Source organism: Myotis yumanensis, unplaced genomic scaffold, assembly GCF_028538775.1.
Source record: "Myotis yumanensis isolate MYYU_CA2020_CCGP unplaced genomic scaffold, mMyoYum1.0.hap1 SCAF_10, whole genome shotgun sequence".
NCBI classification, from domain to species: Eukaryota; Metazoa; Chordata; class Mammalia; order Chiroptera; family Vespertilionidae; genus Myotis; species Myotis yumanensis.
Genome location: NW_027223761.1, coordinates 83,432,057 through 83,450,152, shown reverse-complemented (window position 1 = coordinate 83,450,152; position 18,096 = coordinate 83,432,057). Strand labels below are relative to the sequence as shown.

Here is an 18,096-nt window from a genome sequence, read left to right as displayed (position 1 = left end):
AATAAAAAGCTTCTGCACAGCAAAAGAAACCATCAACAAAACAACAAGAAAACCCACCGCGTGGGAAAACATATTTGCCAACGTCATATCTGATAAGGGCCTAATCTCCAAAATTTATAGGGAACTCATACAACTTTACAAAAGGAAGATAAATAATCCAATCAAAAAATGGGCAAAGGATCTAAATAGACACCTTTCAAAAGAGGACATTCAGAAAGCCAAGAGACATATGAAAACATGCTCAAAGTCACTAATCATCCGAGAGATGCAAATCAAAACAACAATGAGGTACCATCTCACACCTGTCAGAATGGCTATCATCAACAAATCAACAAACGACAAGTGTTGGAGAGGATGTGGAGAAAAAGGAACACTTGTGCACTGCTGGTGGGAATGCAGACTGGTGCAGCCACTATGGAAGACAGTATGGAGTTTCCTCAAAAAGCTGGAAATGGAACTCCCATTTGACCCTGTGATCCCACTTCTAGGAATTTATCCCAAGAAACCAGAAACACCAATCAGAAAGGATATGTGCACCCATATGTTTATAGCAGCACAATTCACCATAGCTAAGATCTGGAAACAGCCTAAGTGCCCATCAGTAGATGAATGGATTAGAAAACTGTGGTACATCTACACGATGGAATACTATGCTGCTGTAAAAAAGAAGGAACTCTTACCATTTGCAACAGCATGGATGGAACTGGAGAGCATTATGCTAAGTGAAATAAGCCAGTCAATGAAGGAAAAATACCACATGATCTCACTCATTCATGGATAATAAAGACCACTACAAACTTTTGAACAATAATAGATACAGAGGCAGAGCTACCTCAAACTGATTGTCAAACTGCAGTGGGAAGGCCAGAGAGGGTTGGGGGGCAGAAGGGAGGGGAGTAAGAGATCAACCGAAGGACTTGTATGCATGCATATAAGCATAACTAATGGACATAAGACACTGGGGGGTAAGGGAGGGCAGGGGATTGTCAAGGGCGGGGTAGGGCAAGGACACATATGTAATACCCTTTGTAATACTTAGTATAATATTTTTTTAAAAAGAATAAAAATAAAATAAAATAAAATAAATAAAAACTTTCATTGCTTTTCTATCTTTTTCAGTTTTTTGATCCAAAATTTCAGATCTAGAAGAACATTTATATTAAGGTAAAAACATAAGCGTGACTCATTAATCTGTCTATGTAATTTTAAACTTCTGTTTCAAAAGACAATATAACAAAATAGAAAGACCAGCCATAGACCGCTAGGAGAACATATTTGTAATTAATAAAGAATCAGTACCTTACAACAGGAAAAAGACAACAGGCAAGTCAGAGTAAGAATCCGACCGGTCGTAAATGTGAAAAGATGCTCAGTCTCCCATGAACAGAAAGCAAACTATGATACCAATTCCTACTGCTGGTGTTGGACCAAGTGCGAACTCCTGGAATTCATGCACACTCCCGTCAGGGAACAAATTGCCACGACCATTTTGGGAAGCAATTAGGCAATACTTGGCCAAGCAGATGTGAAACCCCAACTCGGCAATTCCACCCCTAGGTCTGAAAATATGGACAAGCTCTCGCATCTGAAGACAAATACAATTCTATTCACGCAGCACTGTTGGCAACAGCAAATAATTTGAAATGTGAATGTCAATTAGAAGCATAATGGATAGGGAGAGGAAGAGAAGAGTATTTCATCAAAGAGCATAGGTTTCAACTGAATCTTCACAGGCTATTTCTTTAAGAAAAAAAAAGGGGGGGGCCAGTGTGGCTCAGGGGTTGAGCATCAACCTGTGAACCAGGAGGTCACAGTTCCATTCCTGGTCTGGGCACATGCCTGGGTTGCAGGCTTGACCCCCAGCGTGGGGCGTGCAGGAGGCAGCCGATCAATGATTCTCTCTCATCATTGATGTTTCCATCTCTCTCTCCCTCTCCCTTCCTCTCTGAAATCAACAAAAAAAATACCATTTTTTTAAAAAGGGAGGGGGGACGTTAATATTTACCAAAGCTGGATAATATTTACAAACAGTCATTATTTTACTGTTTTCTCATGTTTTAAATACTTCATGAATAAGAAACTAAACAAAAACTCCCAATAGAAGCTTCAGTTCTTCACAGTTAACATTCATGATTCCGGGACTCACTTTTCCCCGAAGGCTTTCCTCCAGAACTCGGCAGCGTCCGCCTTGGTGATGCGGAATGCGTCTCCCTGGAACAGTCCGCTGGGGAAGATGCCCTTCAGCTCGGCCAGCATGTGGCTAAAGATCAGGGACAGCTTGGTCAGGTTTCGCCTGCAAATGATCAGAAGTACAATGATCAATCAGCACAGATGAACATGAAAGTACATTTATAAACACCCCTTTCAAATATACTTCCCAGCCAGTGTTATCGAAGATACAGAAAGCGTGGGGAGAGAGAAAGGAATGTGCTGCTGACGGTCTGAAACACAGCTGACCCTGGACCAGCTGCGCATGTCCACCTATGTGGAAGGTAAGTGTGTTTCTCTTCCTCGTGGTTTTCTTAATGTTTTCTATTCTCCAGCTTCCTTTATTGTAAGAACACAGCATCCGATACATAACAGACCAAGTATGTGCGAATTAACTGCTATCGGTCCGGCTGCTGGTCAGAGCAGGAGTTGGTAGTTTGGGGAGTCTGCTCTTAGGCACCTCTAACCGCTGCGTTACTCAAGGCCCAGCTACACTCCATGAGATCATCTTTGTTTGAAGAAGGACTTCAGAAACTGTTTGCCTTAACATCATGTGAAAGCTATGTAATGGCAGAAAGACTGTTGAATCTACTACATCCATGTTCCCTCCACTCAAATAGATGCTGTGTAGTAAATAAGAAAAAAATTAACAGTGATATATTTTAAGGCTTTGAATCTTAAGTTAAACAGGCCTAACAGCTCTGAGCATAAACTAACAAACAAATTTACTTTTTTATGATGACAGATAAGAGAATTCAACGAATAAATAAGTATAAGAACTTGAGAACATTATGCTAAGTGAAACAATTCAGTCAGAAAAAGCTAAGAACCATATGATTTCCCTCATGTGTGGGATATAAAACTGAAGCTCCTGAGCACAAACAGCAGTGTGGTGGCTGCCAGAGGGAAGGCGTGGGGAGAGAAGTGGGTCCGACTATATGGTTAGAGGGGATCTGACTCTGGGAGGTGGGCACACAGTGCAATACACAGATCTTGTCACATAGAAACCCACGCCTGAAACCTGTATGTTCATGTGGACCAACGCCACCCCAATAAATATAATTTTAAAAAGAAAAGAAAAAAAGAACGTGTACACTACTATACTAACCACTCAATTTATAAGAGAAAGGACATGTTAGAAAAGCAAAATGTATTATTTCCTGCTTTGCATAAGCTATTCTGGGTAAGAAAATTATTATAAAATTATCAATAAAAAGGACTATTCAAATATCCAGACCTAACCAATATCTTCACTGAATCAGACCCTAAAGGTTTTACAAAAACAACTCTTTGTTTCCAAAAATGGAACGTTAACATCCAAACTATGTAAAAATGTCTACGTGCATGCGCTACTACCACTTTAACAATTAGTAACTTCATTGTAGTCACCTCTGTTTAATGCTGTGATTATAAAGATGCCACACTGTATCAATTTAACGCATCAGATAATATCCCAACTTTTAGGTATGTCCTTAAGCAATAATCTTTATCTTTAATGGTAAAACAAGATATAGATGATTTTGATACTGTCATACACCAATAGCTACTGACTACCCTCGCTTGCTTTCCCTTGCCTCAATAATTGGTAGTTATGTATTCAAAAGTCTATTCTTGTCATATAAGTGGACTATAAAATTTCAAGTTAATTCAGGATCAAATGTGATTGCCTAAAAAGTCTCTTTGAGCCCTAGCCGATTTGGCTCAGTGAATAGAGCATCAGCCTGTGGACTCAAGGATCCCAGGTTAGATTCCAGTCAAGGGCATGTACCTTGGTTGCGGGCACATCCCCAGTGGGGAGTGTGCAGGAGGCAGCTGATTGATGTTTCTAACTCTCTATCCTTCTCCCTTCCTCTCTGTAAAAAATCAATAAAATATATATATTTTTAAAAAGTCTCTTTGATAGACTCTCTGTTTTTGTGCCACACTGGAGTCATCATCGGCCCCGCCTCTTTCCTGGAATAAAGCGCGGCCCCACAGTGACCGCCTCTAGCCTGACTTTCTGCAAAATGCTGCTGAAATCTTCCCACCAGAACCAACATCAGCTTCAGCTTTTCATACTTGTCTTCTTGTACTTGTAGCACATTAGTTTCTTTCTAGTTTCCTATTTCTTTTCTGAAAGCACCTACAAAAACTGATAAATATTAATCTGCTTTGAAAATTGTCTGAAATAATTCAGAGCGTAAAGAGCTAATGCCTAACCTCCATTACTGTTGTCCTCATTATTGTTTGCACTTTGAGAGCCTTCACCTATTGCTGACAAGGACTGTTACTGTTTCAAAAATTTTTTTAAAAGATCAAGAATATATCACAGAGGGATTCTGAATCAGATAACTTGGGAGTATGAACCGTGACCTCCTGGTTCAAAGGTCAACACTCAACCACTGAGCCAGGCTGGTCAGGCTCAATATCAATTCCTGAGAGGCCAGCTAGAAGCACCCATCTCTAAAATACCCCGGCATCTTCCCTGCAGTGCTCTCAGTTCCCTGAACCCGCCTTCTACGAGAGCCACCTGTGTGCACAGCGCGAAGCCACTTGAGATGGACTTCCTTCCATGCCTTGGGCATCTGGCACAATGGCTAACCTTCACGACACCGGAACACCCCGACTGCCGACTATGTGCTGGGCACCGGGGATGGATACAACCAGGGACAAACAGCACCCTGGTATCAGGGCACTTAAATCCCGGGGGAGTCCCAGGCGGTGGGAGAAAAGTGCTTTGAAGAAAACCAAGGCAGGATGTGAGCTGAGAGGGGGCCGGGCAGTGTCTCTGAGGGTGGATTCTTACGCCAAGTCTGAAGTAAAGACAGGAAGTGTGAGTCGTGGGATTCCTGGGGCTTGTCAGCATCTCTGACTCTTCAAACCATTTCCCACCGAGAGTCTACCAGCACACGGCGCCCTGCAGGCGGACGGCACCCAGCGCCCTGCAGGCGGACGGCACCCAGCGCCCTGCAAGGGGACGGCACCCAGCGCCCTGCAGGCGGACGGCACCCAGCGCCCTGCAGGCGGACGGCACCCAGCGCCCTGCAAGGGGACGGCACCCAGCGCCCTGCAAGGGGACGGCACCCAGCGCCCTGCAAGGGGACGGCACCCAGCGCCCTGCAGGCGGACGGCACCCAGCGCCCTGCAAGGGGACGGCACCCAGCGCCCTGCAGGCGGACGGCACCCAGCGCCCTGCAAGGGGGCGGCACCCAGCGCCCTGCAGGCGGACGGCACCCAGCGCCCTGCAAGGGGGCGGCACCCAGCGCCCTGCAAGGGGGCGGCAGGCGCCTTCACCCACAGGGGCCGCACGGAGGGAGTGACGCGCAGCGTGGACTAGCGCCAGGGGCTGAGAGCAGCTGAGTGCCGGCTGAAACAGGTACCGAGAATCAATTTCAGACGCGTCCTTGCTCAGGAAGGCTTCCCTCCAGAAAGCCAGCTTACATTTCTTAAAACCAACGGAGATGTGCATCATAAGCAGCACGGTTCCGACAGGAAAGCAGGTTCTAAAAGGCCTCAGTGACATTTGAAGGCCGCAGGCTGGTGGCTCAGTGCCTGCGAGGGCAGGGCAGAGTCCCAGCAGCAGCATCGGCCTGAATGTAAACCGGACCAGTGATGCCCGAGGCCCTGGGGCTCCTGCAGGGAACCCACGCCTCCCACTCTCAGCAGGGACTCCAGTCCCCGCGCTGCTCCCAGCAGCTCTCCAGGCCCCGCTGACAGTGTCCAACGTTCAGGAAACGCTCCGACCAGACTCTTCTTTCTTAGTTCAATAGCAGCAAGCAGCACAGTGTTTCAGAGCAGTATTTGAAGGAGGTCATTTTAGCTCTAACCACTTCCATCTAAGCAACTGCCCACTCGACTCCATAGCTGCCATCTTCCTTTCCTCTCCTGTCACGACTTCCCCATAATCAAATGTTGACTCTGTATGTAGCGTCAATTTATTTTTAAGTTCAAGATTGGGTGGGTTCTTTTCCCCCAACCTGTGAAAGGTTCTACCCTAAAAGTTAATGTATCTCAGGACTAAAGTAACAGCATACATTTTTCTTTGTATCTTTCAGCTAATAAGGGACTAATATTTTTATGTCACTCATATACAGATATATTAAAAATTAAATGAGCAATTAGAGCTCCTGTTTTAGCTTCAAAGGTAGAAAAATAAATACCACCTGATAGGAACCACCACCACCATTTCTGTACATCAATCAAGAGTGTTAAAAAAAAAAAAGCGTTAGAAGCCTTTATAAGAATAAGAGATTGCCCTGGCCAGTGTTGCCTGCACACTGAAGGGTCATGAGTTCGATTCCCAGTCAAGTGCATATACCTGGGTTGCAGGTTTGCCCCTCGCCCCCTGGTTGGGGCGCCAGCAGGAGGCAACATTTAATGTGTCTTTCTTACATCGTTGTTATTTCTCTCTACCTTTCTCTCTTTCTACCTCCCTCCCTCCCTTCCACTCTCTTTGAAAAGCAATGGAAAAAATATCCTCTAGTGAGAATTAACAAAAAATAAAATAAAATAAAATAAAATAAAAGAGATAAACAGAAAATTCAAATGATGCCGACCCATGCATTTACCACTGCAGAGAACACTGGAAAACATTTTGTAACTCTTGGCCACAAAGTGCTTTGCAGGGAAAGAGGAAATGGGGGAAAAGGACATAGTATGGGGCAGTGGTTGGCAAACTGCGGCTCGAGAGCCACATGCGGCTCTTTGGCCCCTTGAGTGTGGCTCTTCCTAAGCCTTAGGAGTACCCTAATTAAGTTATTAACAATGTACCTACCTATATAGTTTAAGTTTAAAAAATTTGGCTCTCAAAAGAAATTTCAATCGTTGTACTGTTGATATTTGGCTCTACTGACTAATGAGTTTGCCGACCACTGGTATGGGGTAAGAAACTGACCCATATTAAAATGTATTTATTAATGTTTAAGACAAGTATTGAGAGTAGTATCACTCTTTTTTGTTTTAATGAGAATTCCTTAGAAGTATGGTAAGTTTCAAGAAGAAAAAGATTGAGAAGTGAATATTAAGAGATTGAGTTCTTAAAAAAGAGAGAGATTGAGTTCTTCAATAAAAAATAATGACCTACAAAACAATTAGCCCAAAGTATTCATAAAGATATTCTCACTTAGGGTTACTGTTTTTTGAAACTCCATTTTGATAGTCAGTGATAGAGTCTATCATCAACATGCATGCTTTTGAAATTCCTCCTACAAAGGAGTACCTGGAAATATATACATATAGTCAAGAGGACTAGAGACCTAAACTGCATTTCCTGATCTCTTATTAACTTACTGTGTTGTCCTTGGGCAGTTACTTAACCTCTGGGCCTCTTTGTCACAATGTAATATAAGGCAGCTGGAATCATTTATCTTAAAGATCTCTGCCCATACATAAAAATGTATAAATGTATGCTTACCATGAATTTGAAATTGGAAAAGGAACCTTAACTGCTAGTTTAATTTCATAAGGGGGTTGAAGAAGGAAGACACGAGAAAAAGACATCTAGTGCTTATCCTTATATATGAGGACGAGAAATTTTACCAATAAATAATAATTTTTAAAAGTATATTTTATTCCTGCATGCAAAGAATTGAAACCTGATGGAATTTAAATGAACAGTTCACTGTATAACCTGTATATGGGGTCTGAAAAATTAATATGATAAACTAAAATTTGTTATCTACTCTTGTCACCAGGGATTGACTAAATCTCAAAACAGTAATTATTTTACTCAAAAAATTTTATAATTTCTGAAGAAATAACAGAAATATTAAAAAAAAATCTCAGCCATTTCAAAATATAGTCCCATGTGAAAATGGCTCAAAGATTCAGAAAGAAGTTTCTTTAATTTTTAAAAAGAGAAACAGAGTTTCCCTTTTAAAAACAGTGATTTAGCTAAACTGTGGAATCTAAGTGATAGGTATATGACGACTGTAAAATTCTTTCAACTTTTCTGCATGACTGAAAAATTTCATAATAAAACATTGGGGGGGGCGACAAAAACGGAGGCTAAAATCTATTTTAATATTTGTGAACCCAGTCGGAAAACTTCAAAATTATTAACATTTTTAATATAATGAGTAACAAACTATACAACATTATGATACCATTTTGGGCTTGTAAAATAGTCCCCAAATGAGGTCATACTATAACCCATTCTCTGCTCATCAGCCATGGTACGAGCTGAAAAATTCATATAGATGGTGATTATCCTGCTGAAAGGTGAAGTGATCAGTGCTTTTAAGTATTTCACGTACTGATATCATTTCAGTGATAAATGTGCTGCTTTTCCTACTCATCGTTAAACTCCAAAAACCTCGTAGACAAACAGCAGCGCCATCCGAAGAATGCCCAGTGAGAGCACAGAGACGACATTTATGACTCGGTAGCAGCATCCTCTGCTCACAGTCATCAACTTTAAAAATAGACACAGCGGAACTTCTCTCAACAAAGCTGCACCGGAAGCCAATGAAGTGCTGTTTAACGCTCATCTCCTTAAACCGCCTCTTAAAAAGGGCAAAACGAAAACCACCACCTGCACAAGAGCTCTAAGTCGGTATCGCTAAACACCAACACCCTTTGAACACACACCGAGTGCACTGGGTGCTGTACTCGTGGTCCGGCTGCTGAGACTCCCAGCTGCTGCTGAAGGATGCCCACCCACGTTCACCTCCCGGAACACGGAGCTGCTCCACAGAATTCTGAAACTAACCCAAGTTCCTGGAAAGGCAGCAGTCCACACGAGAATCTCCAACACTCCCTCAGGCTTCTACCAAATGAGTTCTAAGAGACTCCATCTCCTTATTCCCTCTTCACGAAATCTTCAATGACTTCACAATAACCACCAAAAAATTCAAATCGCTCAGTTTGTAAGTCAAAGCACTCACAATATGCTCACTGCCCAGTATCTTTCATTCTACCCCTTCCTGTTCTATCCTCTCCTGGTGGTCAGGTGATGGTGTTACAAACAGATGCCTCTCTCCATCTCCAACAGTTACCACTAACAGCAGACCCTGCGTCAGAGACTTCGCTGAACCACGTGTGTGCTTCACTTACCTCTGAACAGTGCCGAGCTAGGAGTGACTAGCCCTGCTGCACAATGAGAAACGAAGACCTCGAAGACTTCGTGACATTCTAGCGTGCCCAAGGGCTGCAGAGCGAGTGAGTGCGGAGCAGGTGTGCCGGGCACGAGCCCAGGTTCACTGGTGTGACACACAGTCGCTTCCTTTCAGTGACTGGTTACTGAAATACTGCCCGTTTAAAGGCTATCTTCTGGGTGTGTGTGTTGGGGGAGGGAGGGCGGGGGGGGGGGGACAGGTTTGCCAGTCTTCATTCACGATCTACTCTACAACTTTGGACACCACCACCGCCCCCCCATTCCATCTTGTCCATATTCTGCACAGGCTCCATCGTGCTCTATTTTGTATCAGCTGTCTCGTCCCCAGCCAGGATGACAAGCAGGGCCAGGAAGGTGCCTCACATACTCTAATCCAGGGGTCCTCAAACTTTTTAAACAGGGGGCCAGTTCACTGTCCCTCAGACCGTTGGAGGGCCGGACAATAGTTTAAAAAAAAACTATGAACAAATTCCTATGCACACTGCACATATCTTATTTTGAAGTAAAAAAACAAAATGGGAACAAATACAATATTTGTATTTGGATGTGGCCCGCGGGCCGTAGTTTGAGGACCCCTGCTCTAACCCCAGCAGGAGGGACCACACTGCCCTGCACTTAACAGTCATTCAATAAAATTTGTAGAATTGAATTGAAAAATATAACTTATTTTAAAAATACTTTTCTTTATTTCAGAGAGAGGAAGGGAAAAGGAGAGAAACATTAATAAGAGAGAAACAGCTGGGGTCCTCGACTGCCGCTCCTATAAAGACCGACACCGAGCCGCGCTGCTGCTATGCCTTCAATTAAATTGCAGAGTTCTGATGGAGAGATATTTGAAGTTGATGTTGAAATTGCCAAACAATCTGTGACTATCAAGACCATGTTAGAAGATTTGGGAATGGATGATGATCCAGTTCCTCTACCAAATGTTAATGCAGCAATATTACAAAAGCTCCTTCAGTGGTGCACCCACCACAGGGCTGACCCTCCTCCTCCTGAGGACGATGAGAACAAAGAGAAGCGGACAGATGATATTCCTGTTTGGGACCAAGAGTTCCTCAAAGTTGACCAAGGAACACTATTTGAACTAATTCTGGCTGCAAACTATTTAGATCAAAGGTTTGCTTGATGTTACATGCAAGACTGTTGCCAATATGATCAAGAGGAAAACCCCTGAAGAGATTCGAAAGACCTTCAATATAAAAAATGACTTTACTGAAGAAGAGGAAGCCCAGGTACGCAAAGAGAACCAGTGGTGTGAAGAGAAGTGAAAAGTGGTGCCTGACACTGTAACACTGTAAGGATTGTTCCAAATACTAGTTGCACTGCTCTGTTTATAATTGTTAATATTAGGCAAACAGTAGACAAATGCAGCAGCAAATCAATTGTATTAGCAGAATATTGTCTTCATTGCATGTGTAGTTTGGGTACAGATTCCAAACCTATGGCTGAGTTTCTTCCAGTATGATCAAAATATCTTTTCTTTGCTCTGAATAAAACTGAATTGTGGGTTGTCTATAAAAATAAAATAAAATAAAATAAAAAAGAAACATCAATCAGCTGCCTCCTGCATGCCCCACATTGGGGATCGAACCTGCAACCTGGGCATGTGCCATGACAGAGAATGGAACCAGCAATCCCCGGAGCATGGGACGACGCTCAACCAACTGAGCCACACCGGCCAGGCTATAACTTATTTATTTTTTTAAAATATATTTTTATTGACTTCAGAGAAGAAGGCAGAGAGTCAGACAGAAACATCAATGATGAGAGAGAATCACTGATTGGCTGCCTCCTGCACACCCCACATTGGGGATTGAGCCTGAAACTCATCTTGGTTCTCTAATTTACTTTTAAAATAAACTTTTCATTTTGGAATTTTAGGTTTACACAAAAGTTACAAAGACAGTAAGTGCATTGCACTCCCATATACTCCTCACTCGGGTTCAGTTTCCCTTAATATTATCTTATATTACTGTGGTACCTCTGTCAAAACTGAGATATCAACATCATATAGTCCTACTAACTAACCCAGACTTTATTCAAGTTTCATCTCTTTTTCCATGAATGTCCTCATCAGTTCCAGGATCTAATCAAGGATAACACGCTACATTTATTCACCCCATCTCCTCAGTCTCCGGCGGTCCGTGACAGTTCCTCAGTCTTCCCTTGCGTTCCATGACCTTAGTCATTTTGAGGACTGCTCAGGGTTTTTGTACGACATCCTTCGATTTGTGTTTAGCTGATGTTTTTCTCATATTTTGACTGGGGTTCCAAGTGTATAGAGAGAATACCACAGAAGTGCAGTGCCTTCTCATCGCATCCCATCCGTCAGGGGCACATGAAGTCCACATGACATCACGGAAACGTCAGCCTTGACTACCCACGTCAGGCAGTGTTTACCAGCTTCTCCACAGCACAGTTATTCCTGGAAAATATTTACTCTTTCATATATATTCCCTCCTTCCTAACTATTTAAAACAGACACTTATACTAGAGTCAATAGTTTTAAATGATTAACATGATACATTCTCATTAAAGCACAAACTACTGAGGCATAATATTTATGTTAGTACCTTTGGTTTTCAGTGTGGTTGTAAAAAAAAACAAAAATAGCTTTAAAATCATTGTGAACATGTTCACTAAGCTACATTGTTTTAGGTCGAGGAAGAACAAGATGGTGGTGTAAACATGGTGCTTATGGCTTCCCACAACCACATTAAAATTACAACTAAAATATCAAAAAACCATCATTCAGAAACACCTGAAATCTGGCTTAACAGAAGTCCTACAACTAGAGGATAAAAACAGAAACACTGAGACTGGTAGGAGGGGTGGAGGCACAACACGGGCGTGTTTTTAATTGGGAGGGACATCTGGGCTACAGAGATGCCCCCCTGAGGAGCGAGAGGTCTGTCACAACCAGGCTCCTAGACCAGGGTTCGAGAGCCAGGAAGAGAAGTCAATAATTTAGGGCTATAAAAACCAGCGAGGATTGTGGCTGAGTGACACGGAGGCTACTGGAGTCCCCGGCAGTTCCTCTTCGAGCAAGCATGTCACACTCGGCCTGCAGGCCGCATGCGGCCCACAACGAATGTTTCTGTGGCCCAGCCAATATAACGATATATAAAAAACGTTTTAATAAAAATTCCGTAACTTAATGTTTACAATACCGTTATACATAATTATTAACAATGAACTACAGCGTTCGCTAATGACTGTCACTATCATCGCGCTGCATTCATTTCCCTACGCGCCTTACATTTCTCTCCACCAACACCAGCAGCAAATCCTTTAGCAGCCCATGGCCACATTAGTCTTGTGCTGACTGACTTGTTTGGTGTGCACAACAGGGAATACTTCGCTTTTGGAGAATAAGAAAAATAGGTTTACTTGGTTACGTTTATTAATTTGTGTCTGGTAAGTTAATGTTCAAGAAAAAATATTGTTATTAAAATGTTCTATTATTTTATGTTAACGATGACTCATTTATTTCCCTTTGTGTTCAGCATGTCTATATCGAAATAAACCTACGTTTCTATGAAAATTGAAGCTTTTGTTTTTTTGCGGCCCACATAAGCTTACACCTTATTTATTGGGGCCGTGTTAGCCTGAGTTTGACATGCTTGTCTTAGAGGGCCATGCACAGACTTACTCGGACTCACTCCCTCTGAGCTCCAGCACTGGGGCAGCAGCTTGCAAGGATCCATGGACATTCGAGGAGAAACTAAATTTTCTGGCATCAGGCGAGAACTTGGGGGCAGCTTTCTTTTTTCTTTTTCTTTTTTTATATTTTATTGATTTTTTACAGAGAGGAAGGGAGAGAGAGAGAGAGAGTTAGAAACATCGATGAGAGAGAAACATCGATCAGCCGCCTCCTGCACATCTCCCACTGGGGATGTGCCCGCAACCAAGGTACATGCCCTTGACCGGAAACGAACCTGGGACCTTTCAGTCCGCAGGCCGACGCTCTATCCACTGAGCAAACCAGTTTCGGCTGGGGGCAGCTTTCTACCAGAAGAAAGTGCAGGGACCTCCCCTCCACAGAGCTGACAGCAGGCGCCACAGCTGAGTCTCCATCAACCTGGCCCACACTGTTTGCCCTACCCTGGTGATTCTCTGAGATCGCACCCCACCCAATGTGCAGCCCCAAGGTGTTGGCAGTATGTCTCTTCCCTATGCATGGCCTGTTCTGGCGCAGGCCTCAGACTTTCCTAAAATATACCCAACAAGCAGCAGCTGGCCTCAGTGTGCCCCATCCCTCTCGATAAGGGCCCAGGCCCCGCACTAGCAGCGGCTTGCCAAAGTTCACAGCTTAGCCTCTCCTGGGCACCTCCAAGCCCAACACAAGTCGCAGCCATCTGCAGATTCTCTCTCATCATTGATGTTTCTACCTCTCCCTCTCTCTCCCTTCCTCTCTAAAATCAATAAAGATCTATTTTCCAGCCTTGATATTCTGTTTCTTTGAAATGTATAATGATTCAAACACACACACACACACACACACACACGATTAGCCTGCCTTGCTCTTTAATCATACAGCTATGCTGGAGCAGTATGACATCATGAAAAGTTTACTGCTCTTTAAAAGATTGAAAGGAGCTGCAACAAAAGGACAGCAGCATCAATTCCTTCTCTCCTGTCACTGCTTCCTCAATTCCCTGCGGCATGGCTGTAGCATTAAATTCTATAAATGGCCCTAACCCGTTTGGCTCAGTGGATAGAGTGTCGGCCTGCAGACTGAAAGGTCCCGGGCTCGATTCTGATCAAGAGCATGTACCTTGGTTGCGGGCACATCCCCAGTAGGGGGTGTTCAGTAGGCAGCTGATCGATGTTTCTCTCTCATTGATGTTTCTAACTCTCTATCCCTCTCCCCTCCTCTCTAAAAAATCAATAAAATACATTTTTTTAAAATTCTATAAATCAGCCGTGGGCAAACTACGGCCCGCGGGCTGGATCTGGCCCGTTTGAAATGAATAAAACTAAAAAAAAAAAAGACCGTACCCTTTTATGTAATGATGTTTACTTTGAATTTATATTAGTTCACACAAACACTCCATCCATGCTTTTGTTCCGGCCCTCCGATCCAGTTTAAGAACCCATTGTGGCCCTCGAGTCAAAAAGTTTGCCCACCCCTGCTATAAATGATTAGAGAGGTTCTCGGTGTGTTGTGCAGTCCCAGGGTCCTCCAGGGCCCTTGCGGGGAGTGGGGGAGGGTGGGGTGTGTGTGCAGTGTGAAAATTGTTTCCATAGCAACACTAAGACTGCATGTGACTGGTCTTTTCCACTGTGTTGACATTTACATTGATTGCATAAAGCAATGGTGGTGAGACTGCTGGTGCCCTAGCATGAATCAAGACGGTAGCACTAAACTACATACGTGGACGCTATTCTTCACCGGGACTTGCAATCAAATCAAATTGTTAGCTGCATGTAATGTCCTTGGTGAAGCAGGAAAGGTCACTAATTTTGTTAAATCCTGAAGCTCAAGATGTTTTTAATATTCTGCATGACAAAATGAGACGTTCACAGAGAGCACTTCTGTTGCAATGTCTTCAGAAAGAGCACTTTTGCAATGTTTAAACTGTTAGTTGAAGTAGCCTCTTCTTTTCATAAAACATCTTCTAAATCATTTAATCATTTTAAGTATGCAATTCAGTAGCATTAAGTATATTCACAATGTTTTATAACTATCACCACTAACCATTTCCAAAATTTTTCATCATCCCAAATAGAATTAGCAGTAACTACCTACTCTCTATGCCCAGCTAAACTTGTCCTGATTTGTGCTTTCTGTCTCTATGAATTACCTATTCTAAATACCTGATATAAGTGAAATAATACAATAGTTTGTCCTTTTCTTTCTGGCTTGTTTCACTTAGCATAATATTTTTAAGGTTCATCCATGTGGCAGCATGTATCAGAATTTCTTTCCTTATTACAGCTGGGAAATATTGCATTGTATGTACAGATCACATTCATCTATTGAGGGACACCTGAGTGATGTCCACCTTGTGGCTATTGTGAATAATGCTGCTGTGAACACGTGTGTACAAATACCTGTTCAAGCTCTGCTTTCAATTATTTTGGGTAAACACCTAGAACTGTTAGATCGGATGGTAATGCTATTTTCAACTTTTTGAGGGGCCGCCCATTGCTGTACACAGTGATTGCACCACTTCACATCGCGGCCAGCAGTGCACACAGGTTCCAGTGTCTCCACAGCCATGTCAACACTGATCAGTTTCCCTTTTTTGGTAATAACCATCCTAATGGGTGTAAAGTGATATCTTATGGTTTTGATGTGCATTTCTCTAACGGCTAATACTACTGAGCCTCTTTTCATGTACTTATTGGCTAATTGTGTGACTTCTTTGAAAAAAAAATTTATTCCTATCTTTTGCTCATTTTTTTTTCATTAGATTGTTGTTTTGTTGTTGAATTGCAGATCTATTCTAGATTTTAATCCCTTAATCAAATATGTGATTTACAAATATTCCCGCCCAATTTGTGGGTTGTGTTTTCACTCTTGTTAATGTCCTTTGATGAATAAAGTTTTTTTTTTAATTGAATTTATTGGGCTAACATTAGTTAATAAAATTATACAGGTTTCAGGTATACAATTCTGAAAGATATCATCTGTATATTGTATTGTATGTTTACCACCCAAGTCAAGTCTCCTTCCATCACCATTTATCCCAACTTTCCCTTCTTCTTCCACCCCTCAGCCCCCAATGCATAAACTTTTTTTTAACTTTTTTTTTTTAAATATATTTTTATTGATATTTTACAGAGAGGAAGGGAGAGGGATAGAGAGTTAGAAACATCGATGAGAGAAACATCGACCAGCTGCCTCCTGCACACCTCCTACTGGGGATGTGCCTGCAACCAAGGTATATGCCCTTGACCGGTATCGAACCTGGGACCCTTGAGTCCGCAGGCCGACGCTCTATCCACCGAGCCAAACCGGTTTTGGCCCCAATACATAAACTTTTCAATTTTGATAAAGTCCAATTGATCTGATTTTTTCCTTTGTCTGATTTGGTGTCATCGTCAAAAAATCATTGCCCAGCCCTAACCGGTTTGGCTCAGTGGATAGAGCGTCGGCCTGCGGACTGAAAGGTCCCAGGTTCGATTCAGGCCAAGGGCATGTACCTTGGTTGCGGGCATGTTCCCAGTAGGAGATGTGCAGGAGGCAGCTGATTGATGTTTCTCTCCCATCGATGTTTCTAACTCTCTATCCCTCTCCCTTCCTCTCTGTAAAAAATCAATAAAATACAATTTTTAAAAAAAAGTTTACCCCTGAACAGCTGTGGTTTCTGTAATCTACAACCCAGCTGTCTCAAATAGTATTTTTTTAAAAAATCATTGCCCAATCTGAGATAATGGGAGATATTTCACCTGTTTACTTCTTAGTATTTTATATTTTAGCTCTTAAAATTTAGGTCTTTGATTTTGAGTTAATTTTTATATATGCTGTGCGTAGTGTCCAACTTCATTCTTTTGCATGTAGATATCCAGTTTTCCAGCACCATGTGTTGAGAAGACTGTCTTTTCCTTTGAGTGGACTTGGCATTCTTGTTGAAAATTAATTGACCATATGTGTGAGGGTTTATTTCTGGGCTCTCTCGATATGTCTGTCCTTATGCTAGTATCACACCATCTTGATTACTGTGGCTTTGTGGTAAAGCTTTGAAATGAAGAAATGTGAGTCCTCCAACTTTGTTCTTTTTCAAGATTGTTTTGGCTATTCAAGGTTCCTTGAGATTCTTTATGAATTTAGGATCAGCACTGTCAATTTCTGCAAAAAGGGCAACTGGAATTTTGATAGGAATTGTGGTGGACCTGTCGATCAATTTGAAGTACTGCCATTTTAAAAAATTTATCTTTATTGTTGAAAATAGTATAGATGTCCCTCTTTTTCCCATTGACCCCCTCCACCCTGCACCTGCCCCCTCCCCAAGGACTTACCACACTAATGTCTGTGTCCATGGGTTATGCATATATGCATACAAATTCTTTGGTTAATCTCTTCCAGCCCTTCTCTCCCCTCTTCCCTCTGAGATTCTTCAGTCTGTTCTATGCTTCCATTTCTATTTTGTTCATCAGTTTATTTTGTTCATTAGATTCCACATATGAGAGAGATCATGTGATACTTGTCTCTCTCTGACTGGCTTATTTCACTTAGCATAATACTCTCCACGTCGCTCCATGCTGTCTCAAAGGGTAAGAGATCCTTCTTTTTCACATCTGCATAGTACTCCATCATGTAAATGTACCACATCTTTTTTATCCACTCATCTGCTGATGGGCACTTGGGCTGTTTCAAGATCTTAGCTGTTGTAAATTGCGCTGCTATGAAAACAGGTGTGCATGTTGCCACCCTAACAATACTGTCTTTCACTCTATGACCATGGGATGTCTTTCCATTTACTTAGGTTTTCTTCTATTTCTTTCAGCAGCATTTTGTAGTTTCCAGTGTAGAATTGTTAAATTTATTCCTAACTAGTTTATTCTTTCTGATATTATAAATGGAATTGTTTTCTTCATTTCATTTTTGGACAGTTTGTTACTGATGTATAGAATACAATTGATTTTATATATTGATCTTGTATCCTGTACTTTGCAGAACCCATTTACTGGTTCTAGTAGTTTTTTTAGTGGATTCCTTAGGATTTTCTATAAGCAAGATCATTTCATGTGCAAATAGAGATATAGTTTTACTTCTTCCATTCCTTTGTGGACACATTTATTTCTTTATCCTGCTTAATTGCTCTGGCTAGAACCTCATCTGT

General features: G+C 42.2%; 1 protein-coding gene and 1 pseudogene across 2 annotated transcripts in view; one reads left to right on the top strand and one right to left on the bottom strand.

Moving 5' to 3' along the window:
* CBL (Cbl proto-oncogene) overlaps positions 1-18,096 on the bottom strand; it is a 98,351-nt gene that overhangs the window by 47,750 nt on the left and 32,505 nt on the right. The window contains exons 3-4 of one of the 2 annotated variants that reach the window (XM_070426231.1): positions 12,957-13,082; positions 2,147-2,293 (exon numbers count right to left, since the gene is read on the bottom strand). In XM_070426231.1, coding sequence (XP_070282332.1) covers positions 2,147-2,293; positions 12,957-13,082 — 273 coding nt within the window. The remainder of the gene's footprint in view (positions 1-2,146; positions 2,294-12,956; positions 13,083-18,096) is intronic. The other variant, XM_070426232.1, reaches the window with a different exon arrangement.
* On the top strand, positions 10,060-10,827 carry LOC139017593 (S-phase kinase-associated protein 1 pseudogene; annotated as a pseudogene).